General features: G+C 34.1%; 1 protein-coding gene across 4 annotated transcripts in view; it reads left to right on the top strand.

Moving 5' to 3' along the window:
* Nucleotides 1-11226, top strand: part of shank1 (SH3 and multiple ankyrin repeat domains 1) — a 648010-nt gene extending 636784 nt beyond the window's left edge. For 3 of the 4 annotated variants that reach the window (XM_051933687.1, XM_051933685.1, XM_051933686.1), the window contains exon 25: nt 9082-11226. In XM_051933687.1, coding sequence (XP_051789647.1) covers nt 9082-9895 — 814 coding nt within the window. In that variant the 3' untranslated portion in view covers nt 9896-11226. Of the gene's footprint in view, nt 1-8237; nt 8325-9081 lie in introns of all 4 variants that reach the window. The other variant, XM_051933688.1, reaches the window with a different exon arrangement.
* Nucleotides 11227-12397: the final 1171 nt, after the last annotated feature.

Genomic DNA, 12397 nt, shown 5'->3' with positions numbered 1-12397 from the left:
TTTCCATCTTGTATCAGAAATGCCTCCAATCTTTCTTCTGCTTTCTACTCATTTCTTGCTGATCCCTCAGAAAGCTTCAGAGTGCTTTTTCATGCATCTTAATTTACTTCTGTCTCTTTGCATGCCTGGAACATTTTCAGTTTCAATACCTCTTCCACCAGTACCAAGTTATAATGTCATCTGTTATGTGCTTCTGGTTAGCCTAATTATTTTATATGCTGTTTCTATTTCTTTGTGAGATGAAATCAATGTAGTACCCTTTTTCTGTCAATGATATCTTTTCAGATACATAATACCTTCTCTTTTTCTTATTAAAGACAAGATCAACAGCCAACCACATTCAAATATAAAGCAGTAGATACAAAGAGTGACAACTGCCAGTGACACCACGATACAATAATATCCCGATTACTGGGTCAAAATACAGTAATATGATTGTGTTTAATTTTTGTAATATTTTCATAACTGGAATTCAGTTTTTTAGGAATTACAATGTAATATCTCCATTCTCATATGACTAAAGTTAAATTTTAAATCTTATCTCTTTAGGCAAAAATATGTTAGTCTATCAAACCCATGGCTCAATTTTTCCGATTTAATCTTTTTTAATTATGGAAGAAGATTTTAATCATCTGAACAATCTTATTTAAAATTCTCTGGGCTAAACCAACTGTATGTATAGTCCTAGATTTGCCATATGTCATTTGATTTCTAACATGCTGTTTTCCCAATAAATTGTTTATCAAAGTGTCATACATAAGCAACTGTTGAAAAAGGTTGGGTTCTTAAACACATATAAATGTTCCATGTTAATCAAACGCTTAATGGAGAGAATCCTGGGGTGTTTGTAATATTTTTTTTTACTTTTTCCTTCTGTCTTTGAGTGACAGGAAAGATGAAAGAGACATGGAAGAAAGACAGTTTTATAGTGCAGCTAAGCACTTGATTTTTGAGTTTTTATTAACATCTATCTTTTCTGTAACTCTTTGAAAACCAAACTGAACCCAAGTGCTTAACCTAAATGTGTACAGGCCATTTAAGCTCTGAAGCATTACTAACTAGCTGTACATCATGTATAGGAAGGTAAAATTGAGTGCATTTTGTTTTTGAAATACAAAATAAAATGCATTGCCTCTTTTTTCATATTGATGGCAAAAAAAAAATAATTGTGATACCTATTCTCAGTGCATTAATGACATGTTTTAAAGAAAAGTATTGAGATACTCTGCTATGCTGATTTTTCTATTACTGTTAACAACAAGTTTGTGGAATCTCTTATTTGATGTTCCAGGCCACAGAAGCCACACAATGAACAAGGCAAAAACACGCATTGAAGGACATCAGTCCATCACAGAATACACAAATACTTGCTCAGAGCTAACCAGTTTAGTGTCACCAATTAACCTAGCATGCATGGCTGTGGAATGTCACAAGAAAGCCGGCAAGAATGTGTAAATGCTACACAGTTTCATAGAGCTGTGAGAAAAAAATACCAAAACAAAGTATATATATAAAATATAAAATAAAATATGAAATGTATAACCCAATTATACTTGCTTTCATAATTTGGAGTTAAAGTTCTCTGGAGTGAGGGCCAAACCATTTACAACACTTTGGATTTAAAATGATCTAGAACCAATTTTGGAGAGCTGTTGTATGAGCTCTCATGGCAGAATGTTTGCAACTATATCCAGGAAAAGTCCAAAATCACACCAAAACATTAGCCTTGCTAGTTAAAAATTAATTAATTCATGTTATTGCACAACCACCCATAGCAATTGGTGCTTTTTTTAATTAACAGTATATTAAAATGAAATCCAGATGTATCATTGTAGCATAAGATTCCCACAAAATGTATTTGGGCAATGGACACAAGGACATGTTTAAAATGTGCTGTGATAAGAAAACCAACTGAGAGAGAATCACAAAAATGGCAACAGGCAGTCAACATGGTCATAACAGTTGGTAAAAAAGTTGAAGCATGAGAGTAAAAAGAAACATCACAGGGAAAAGCATGCTAAAGTTAAAGACAGCTAATGACCAGTACAAGAAATGTTCACTGTCAAAGTAAAGAGGGTTAACAGGTTTCTTAATTACTAGGGTATATAAGCTAAAACTGGCACTGACACAGACACTGGAGCAAATCTAGTTTCCACCAATGGCAGTTCATAGGCAAGGTAACAGACATGATTTAAAGTGATACACGACATCTTCTGTACCATTCTAAAATTTTAACAAACTGTCTAGTAGGTTTTCTTTTTATGTGTTATGTTAAAGCACAGGATGACCCTGGAGCATAATGAAAAAAAAAAATCTACCGTGTACTATGAGCCAGTACTGTGAGATTTTTGGTTTATATTTTTTTTCTGGGACTGCACAACCTAATATTAATATCTAGAAAGTAAAATCTCCTTAAGGACTGACGCATTTCAACATTTTTGCCTCCTGATGTGATGAAGAATCTGTCATTTTTATTCAAAGTCTTCTTAGTAAGATTTGTAACAATACAAGAGTAAGATACTTCATTGCACCGTAATATATACAGCGCATAATGTGCACTACGTAATTAATATAATGGACTGCTTTGGATAAAGAACTTCTACTGAATTCTTTTTTGTTGAGGTGTAATAGCACTTCATGCTTCCAATAATAAAGGCAGTGGTATGCTAAAATTATTAATGTTTAATATGCTATTATACTAATTAGAAAATATTTACTAATTTCACTTTTTGTTACATTATTGTAATTAATCCTATTGTTAAATTATGTAGGTACCCTAACTAGCCCCTAAATGGTATTCTGTTCTGACTTACCCCTGTGGAAGGACTCCAGACTCAGAGTTTGATCATTGGTGATGAATGCTCTGAGGAAGCTTTTCCACTTGTCCAGCATTTTATTATGACCTTAACTAGTGCAAGGTGCTTTCTTCCTGTGTCAGTTAGATCATTAAAGAACCCTGTCTAGTTGCACTTAAAAACCTGTATACTGAAAACATGTGACTAAATATATAAAGTCATTTTAATTAGATGGTGGGTGAATCACTGTACATCAATAGAAAAATACTTAACTGCTGATTTTATTCATTTATTTACACTGGTCTTGACTTAAGGTTGTCAGATAACAACAGCCCAATAGTCTAGTGGCACAGACATTATTAAACTAATGATAGGATATTTCAAAGTTATCTCATGTAAGATAAAGTAAAATCCTACCAAGGATAGATAACCTCTCAGCTCCTTCTTATGCATTACTGCTTAAAAATATTTTCTTTCATAAAAACGCATGTACAGTATCTGTTTCAATTGGTTCTTTTAATATATTAAAATAGCTAATGTCACTGTTTTTATATATAAACAGAGAGTTAAATGAGCACTTTATTAAGCTCAACACTAGTATTGTTTTATGTATTACTGCTGTGATTCCAGGAAAGTAGCAGAACATTAACAGGTGCTCACAGATTTTACATATCTCCTTTAATCCTTGCTTGTTTTTCTTTACAGCTTCAGAGGGAGAACCTTCAGGGTGCACTGAGTTGGATTTCCTGTAGCCACTCAACCAGCCCTTCAGCCTAGCCACTCTTCCCCAGATGACATAAAAGACTTCAAGCTCCTTTTGAGCTTGAACTTGAGGTGTGGCAAAAAGAAAGGCTTCCAAGGAGATGGAGAAGGGAGTAGTCTGGAGGGAGGAGAGGAATAAGCCAAATCCTCTCAGAGGTGGCATTTGAGTAGTAGTGTGACTTGTTTGGTCTCCTAAAGGTGAAGGTTTTCAGATTCTACTGTGTATAAAAATTATGCAGTAGAATTCTGAGTGTATTAGGCAAGGTCCTGTGATAGACTAGGTTATTTTACTTTGGGGGAAAGACAAAGACAAAGCATTGATCTTTTTCATATCCATCAGCCAAGCTCTGTGACATATTATCCTATGTGCACCATATGTGACAGAGGTTACATATTAATGAAATATCCATCATTGCCAATTCAACCCTGCAACATGATAAGTCAAAGTTTTAATTTTGATGTGAAATACAGGAAAAAAATTCACATTAATAAAAATAAAAATGTTTTTCCTTATTGTCTTTGAATGTACACAATTTAGTGGAAAACTTGTAGGATGAGTGAGGAAGTATTCTCTTCCTGCAAAACCTTGTTGTACAGATTTTTACAAGATCCGCTCCTGTATTAAACACATATGCTTAGTTATGGAAGGTCATAGTAGTTAATCTCAAAATATAAACCTTTCACCTGGTATACCTGTGTCCATGTGAAAGCAATCACCCTTAAATGCTTTCCTGATTCCAGGGAATAGTGCAAAACCTCATAATAGATGTCTTGTTTATGGTGGCTCCCATAAGCTGTTTCTTATCTTAGTTCACTTTACTTGTCTCAGACCAACACACAGAGCTGTACAATATCAGCTTAACGTAATATCTGCTGTATTCATAAGAGCTGCATTTTACTATTTTAGGGTGTCCCTAGCTATTCCTGGAACATAAAAATAGACTAAGATAATTGTATAAAAATACTTTTCATTTTATTTTCTAAGGGGGTAGCTAAAGTATGTAAACAAAAGGAACAAATTAACAACACAAGTATGTCCAGACAAAATTGTGGTTGTTCCTAACTTTTAGGATGACCTATTGTATTTAATTACCAATCCAAAATTATTTTCATTCCCAGTTCCAAGACTCTACTTTGCAATACGTATTCCTCTAACCACATTTGGTGGTTGACTGCAAATTTCCACCAAGCTTCATGTTATCTTTTCATTTCAGGGACCATATAATTTGTAGGTGTTATCTTAAATGCCAAAGCAAGCCCCATTTAATTTTCCACCTCTGCCTGCAGTCTTTTTTCCTGGAAATTCATATCACCAAATCTTAGTTAAAGGTCCCATACTAGGAGGAGCAGAAATCCATAACTGACAGCTATAAATACACACAACAATCCACTTTCTTTAAAGACTGTTTATTTTCTGACCAAAGAAGCTTGATGGACTAAGTGGTCTCCTCTTGTTTGTCAAACACCTTATGTATGTTCTTGTTTCGTACCATTTTTTTCAATAATATCAGTTTTCTCTAAACTATCATTCAGTATTTTCTCTTAGCTCATTGGAATTTCACCTTCCTGGCCCATGATTCACCTCATAACTGCATTTATGCAGGGTATTCCAGTATAATGTTATCATATGTAAACATTTATGTTCTTTTAACTTTTTTATTCAATTGTTCCAGTGGCATCTTGTTTATGATGCTCGGAATGAATCCTTTCTGCCATCCATGCTGTCGTCTGCTGCACATGGACCTGCAGGACACTTCTTTATATCTCTTAGAATACACATTAAAATATTACTACGACTCTTAAAAGGAACAAACCATTGAAGACATTTATAAATTTGATCAATATTTTATTAATATATTTTAACAGTGTTGTGCTTTATGTATTTACCTTCTTGTTATATGGTAACATTATCTAGCAATCTCCTGTATAAAAAGAAATTTGTGTTTTCACTATGGTACATGTATCAGTGCTTGCTGCATCAACTTGAAGAGGTTCCAATGAGAATGATGGGGAAAAAGTTTAAAAGAAACAAAACAGAAACCTACTCCTCTCTAGGACCCTACCTAATACAAAAAGACACTTTCTAGGCCAAACCAGTTCACAATTTAAAAACAAAAAAAAAAGAAAAATTAAAACAAACAGTGAAACATTTATAGTTAATGAGAAGTACAGTTTCTTTTAAAGTAAAGAATAGAGCATGACACATTATTTCTTAAGCTTACAAAGTAAACTCTTACAGGGTACCCACCATCTATCCTGCACCACCAGTTCAAACTTGACCTTTCTTCCTTATCAAATATTTCTGAATATGGCAGTGCTGGCACGAGGTGGAGAAGTTCAGAGATCAGAATTACTCCTTGAGAACCTAAGGCAGATCTGATGCAGTGCTGTCTGGATGTTACTCACTGGAACTGTAAGACAATAAAATACAGGGAGTAAACAAATACTTGCTTGGCAGAGTTATTTAGAATGGCCAGTTTTTATTCAGCTGTTTTTAAGCATAACATACAGTGGATATCAAAAGGCTACATACCCAGTCTAAAATCAAAACAAACCACTACAAACCTTTAAAATCCTGTAATAAATGCTTTAAGTGAATAATAAATGATTAAGCTGTCTACAGTAATAAAACAATTAACTAAATAATTTTTAATGAAAATATTTAATGAATAAAGTAATATTTTAGATATTCATTATAAGCAGCTTTTAAAAATCTACACACATTTTCTTGCTTATGCTATTAAGAATAATAAATTATTGGAAATAGTATGATTCTAGAAATATTTTACTGTCATTTTCTATTGCTTTATAGTAGATTAAAAATACTTGGATATTTACAACACTTTGTATTGTGAAGTACCTAATATTTCCAGATCTTATTTTTTTACATTGTTATATTCCGAGGGCTGTATCTGTAAAATATCATTGTTACTTATGAGCCAGAAGTGGCATTTTCATAGCCTAAATGGAAGATAATAATATCTTCTATATTATACAGATCTGGTGGGTTCATACTTTGTACAGTTACAACATGATAACAGTGTAAAACTGCAAAATTTTGTGATGTATCATAGGTGCAGGAACTTGTTGGAAAGAAACAGAATGTTAGATATGTAGCAGGAATCTCTTGTGCACAGAAACGAGACTAGGATCTATTGATTGTAATTAAAATGTAGGAGATGTCATAACTGAATTTTAATATTTGCACCATAGAAAGAATACTGACTGCTGGAATCACGGTTTGATATAGTAATAGAATCTATAGCAATGGATATAGAAGTGCAAAAGGTAAGACAGCCATTCATAAAGTTTAGATATCTCCTGTGAAAATATCATAGGGTTGAATTAGGCACACCTCTGTACTTTACATTTGAATACATATGGCTTTGCACAACAGTGTGTTCTTGTAAAGTCACAAGTGTGTTCCATTTATGTATGATCCCAACTATCCTTCAGATCATGAAAGAAATGATAGTCCACGTTTTAAATCTCACTATTTTCAATAAGAATTTGTCACTGTTAATTACATGATAAATGCAATGTTTATTGATTGTTAATAGCTGCTTATAATTTATAAGTAAACTTAACTTTAATCAAATATATTTCGACAAATCAGAACAATTGCAAATCTTAAATATTTCTTTAATAGTATGTACTTCTCAAGTTACTCAAATGATGCCATAATATATAACAAAAAAATTAATACCACACAAAAGCTTTTCAAGTATGTAATTGCACAACTGTTATTGTTACTGCATTAACTGAACTGTACCTATATATCAGGGATAAATACTGTTTTGACAAATCTAAATGTTCTGAACCAGCAAGATTATTATTATTATTTACATTATTATTTACATTATATCTATCAATCCTTATTTTATACAGCTTGTCTTCTGTCTTAAACTATATTGCAAAATAAGTGGCAACCTTACACATTACAAAGAGTTAAACTAATAAGCTGTGTTCAAATTCATAAGAAAAATGAATCAGCAGAGATAAATGGTAAAGACAATTGTGTGAGTGATACATTTATGAAAATTGAATTGAAATAAATAAGTCAAAATCATTGAAATGGTAAAATGCATGAACTGAAAATTTAAATATTTCTTGTTACATGGTGACTCAGGAAACATTTACAAAGACCAAAGTATCAGGGATTCATGGAATTATATGGCAACATTTGCTAATTGTGATATTTTGCAATTGGATATTTATATTTGATACCCTTTCTGGACACAATGTGATGCAACAAGCTGCTACATGATTCCACAAGGCCCTATCTTTTCTGTTCAAACTTGGACCTCTCCCCCACTTGTTTCAGACTTGTCTTGCTTATTCCCTCTGAATTAACACTAAATAAAAAACTTCAAATAACAGTGTCTCTAATTATCAAGGGATATTTCATCCTTAGGATATAAAAGAAAAACAAATTATAATAAGATCAAAGTGGCGATATCAGTTACCGTTTAACAAAATCCGTGATGCAATCAAAACTTCCTGGCAGTAATATTAAACCTGTGTTTATGTCTTTAGCAGTAGGTCAGTAGTTTGGTTGCGAGCGAAAAAAAACTAATTCTGTGGTTCCTTTTGTTAGTTTCGTTGTTTGTAAAAAAAAAAAAAAAAAAAAAAAAAAAAAAAAAAAAAAAATAAGTAAATACTTGGTTTCTTTGTCTGCAGGCTTCTTAATTTAAGTGTCACATGTGGGCGGAGAGCGGACCAGAGATCAGATAGCTGAGAGCATGTATTCAGAATGAAGAGTTGCATGTAAGTTTGAGCTGTGCGCTTGTTTTAAAGCAACGTCCGGCCCCCCCACCCCCCTACCGATATGATTGTGCGTGTTAAACATTTTCAAGTCGTGTACGTTAACTGGGTTAGAGCATATGCACATTGCATAGTTTCTTCAAAAGACAATCCCCTTTTCCTTTGTTGGTGGTCCGCTGTTTACAGTATAGTGGCAGATTTCCAGTTCTGCATATCGGTTATATGGTTTCATAAAAAAGAGTTAGGCTGTTCTAGTCTTCTCAAGCAACTCTGAAGATTGCCAATGGTGCTAGGGTTGTGCTGGCCTGAGCTTCTTCTTTACATCCTTTTAAACAGTCTTTGTCCAACAGGAAATCAAATTGAGAGAGGGGCATAATTAAATGGCCTTTCAAAGGCAAGATAATAATTTCATGAGAAATTCATAGTTTGAAATGACACTGCAAATAGCTTTGTATCAGTGGCAAATGTTAAATTATGAAAAAGGAAGTATCAAAAAACACACCAGAAAAAGTATGCTAAACTGATGGTAATGAGGTCATGTATTATAAATATTTTTTCGTAATTATTGATGATATTTAGGATATTTTGTCCGTTTTTGGTTTTTGCTGTTAATTTTTCCAAATGCATTTTAATGTTTACAGCAGCAACTGGTTTGTCCTAGCCAGTCAGAACTATAATTCTGCAAAATTGCACCATTGCTGTATAATTCTCTACTTCTGTTTTATTTATTGCTGTCTTTTTTTTTTGTGTTTCTCTTTAGGCTCTCTGAAGACTCCCCTACACTGAGTCCTCCTCAGAAACAGTCACCCTCACCTTCCCCTCCTCCCCAGCCCACAGCCCACTTTCAGAACTGGGGCAAGTCATCTTCTCAGTCCCCAACATCTCAAATACCACCACCCAATCCCACATCTCCCTCTCAGTCACCCCAGTTTCACCATTACCCTCCCTCACCCAAACATCATCATCAGCACCCAAGGAACAAAGCGTTGGAATTTGAAATTATGAGAGGAGGGTCTGCGGACCGAATGGGTAGCCCTCAGCGCCGCAGAGCCCCCAGCCCCTTGATATCTCCTACAGAACGTCCCAAAATTAGTCCTCCTCGCCCTTCGTCCCTCCCTATTCTTCCAACAACCCCCATGTACACAGGAGTTTTTGACATTAGGGGCTCTCCAACCTCTTCACCTTCAAATGCCATGGCTGATTCTTATTTTTCTCATTCCCCTCCTTTATTTTCTCATTCTGGGGGTCCGGGCACTTCTCCTTTATCTTCAATGGTATCTCGTTCCCTATCTCCAACACTCTTCCTGTCCGGCGCAAGTACTGGATCTGGTCTACCTTTTCCTCCAAACAAGCCCTTTGCAAACAAACCACTACCATATTGGACAAAATTTGATGTGGCTGACTGGCTAGATTATCTGAATCTTGGAGAACATCGTGAACATTTCTTGGACAATGAAATTGATGGAACTCATCTACCCTCTCTCACCAAGGATGACTACTTTGACCTGGGAGTGACCCGGGTTGGGCACAGGATGAATATCGAGAGGGCCCTTAAAAGAATCCTGGAAAGGTGATTATCAGTTACCTATCTGATATCACCAGTAATAATATTTTAAAATAATTCAAATTTCTTGGAAGAAAGAAGGTTAAGGTTTTTTTTTTTCAAACTTCCATACATGTTAATTACCATTCTCTTAACTAATATTGACGGACATCTGTGAATATGAAATGTGAAATAAGTTGTCAGTGTACAAGGATTCAATGAATGCCTGCTTGGGGCAAATATGTGCTTTGAATGCTGTGAGAAATGTCCATATGTTCCTCAGTTAAATTAGTAGAAATAAAACATTATCAAGTAATTTAAGCTGATGTCAACAAATGAAAACTGAAACTTTAAAGTTAACAGCTGCAAAATGATAAAATATGAAACAATTTTTAGTGGTACCTGTATCTGCTGGTATCAGCAAATATTAATATTAACTTTTCTGTGGAATATGTGAATTTTGAATTCCAGGGAAGGCTAGCATTTAAACGATATAATGAACAAACAAATGTAGAGTGGCAACAGCAGATAGTTTATATTGTAACAGATAGGAAAAAGCAAGTTCTAGATATATGTTTAATCTAGTTCTGAAAGATATAATGAGTCCTCCATTTAACAGAAATCAATATGTAGTCATGCATTTATAAACTAGTAAAAAGGAAAATCAATTTGAGTAAAGTGCTATATGTTTTCTTTCAATACTCAGAAAGGATCAGTGAATAGCATTGTCATCAAGGAAAGACAAGCACAGCAAGTTCCTTCACTGTGTTGGTCATGCCCTACTGCAGAATATCATTGCATAATGGCTTGAGATCCTTGATAAGATCAACGCTTCAGAGGCTGCTAGTAATTCTAATTGCCATCTACTGTACTTTGATCCCAGATTGTTCATTTATCAGCTCCTGCTTAAAATGGGAAAATATATCCTGCAATTGTTTTATCCTAGAATATTTCCTAGTGTTTTTCTTGTATTGCAGCCCTTTTAAAGCTGCCATAGAACCAGAACTATATATTTTTCAGCATTATAAAGTTAATACAGTGTTGCAATTATGAGTGATTAAATATTACATTAAAATATGTAATCAAAAAAGTATCAAACCAGTAACACCTATTAATATCCATGGTAAAAATGAATAACACTTATTGATACCAAAGAAGTGAAAATGTTTGTGGAGCAAGGCCACTCAATCAGTTCCATTCCATAGTATTAAGACTGTCAGCACTTCCAGTACATCTTTTGATATACTGTATTTACAAAAATGCCATTATATGCATGTCTGCATGCAATATTTGTCAGACTCAATCCATTTCTAAGGCAGTGTGGCTGCACCTTATAGCCTTTTGATAATCTAGGGAGTTACTATGACCTGTGATGTTCACATGTGAATTCTACACGTACTTTGATCCATTCCTTTCCATGCACACTTGAGGGCCAAAAAAGTGCAGTCAGTACCGTGGCAGCTAACCACACCATGGCAGAATGCCAGTCCACACAACCTTAAACAATGACATGAAATCACTAACATCAAAGGACATATTAATGCACACAAACATGGGGAGAACCTTCAAAATTCATATAGTAAGCATCCTAAACAGGAATTAAATCTCGGGCACTAAATACAATCAGAGCCTTTTCAGTTTTCTAATGCTCATTACATATTCCAAAATCTAAATTCAACCAGGGTAATCAATTATATTAAAAAATAGAGACATAAATGTTACAATTTTAAATAGTATTTGGACTGTGGAAGAAAACACCTGAATAATACATACCAGTTAAATTCAATATCTTCTGGTACAGAGCCTTTTCCAAAGGACTGGCACAAAGTGTGCTACATATTAGTAAATAAAATAGAGCTACATCAAACATAAAATGAGACATAATATATACATACTAACATACACACTTGTACAAATTCATTTACATGAAGATGTTCAGTGTTTGACATTCTTGAGGATTTTATGCATATATATTGGAAAAACAAAAAATCAAAAGCCTTTCTGACTTAGGCAAAATTATTGCTAGGGCATTCTATAATGTTCTATGGTGTTGTCCAGTGTCCATGATTTTCATTGAGTCATGTGATAGCCTGTTGATGGGGCCTCATCATTCTGCAACATTGTCTCACACTTCGTGGTCCTGCTCCAAGGCCTGGTGAGGTGATGTAATCAAAGCAACAATAATGACAAACACCATCATGGACACAAAGAAGAAAAAACAGCTAACTGTACAAAAAGAAACAGTAATGCAATAGCCACATCAGCAGCTGTAACAAGGGTATGTCATACTAAAATAATTAGTTCTACTGTAATATTGTTTCCACTGCAAATTTCAGTTTTAACATTGATGGCACATCCGAAATATTATTAGGTAGATTTGTCTGGAGTTTAATAGCCCTTCATCATTTTATCCTAGCACTATACTATGAAGTTTAGACAGTAATAGACATTGTCAATTGTACAAAAAGTAAAGTTACTAAAACACAAGGAAAAATATTTAAACATTAGAAAATGAAATCCTGGACCAGAAATA

Source organism: Erpetoichthys calabaricus, chromosome 11, assembly GCF_900747795.2.
Source record: "Erpetoichthys calabaricus chromosome 11, fErpCal1.3, whole genome shotgun sequence".
In the NCBI taxonomy this organism is placed as follows: Eukaryota; Metazoa; Chordata; class Cladistia; order Polypteriformes; family Polypteridae; genus Erpetoichthys; species Erpetoichthys calabaricus.
The sequence above is the reverse complement of the archived record's forward strand: the minus strand, read 5'-3'. Positions and strand labels throughout refer to the sequence as shown.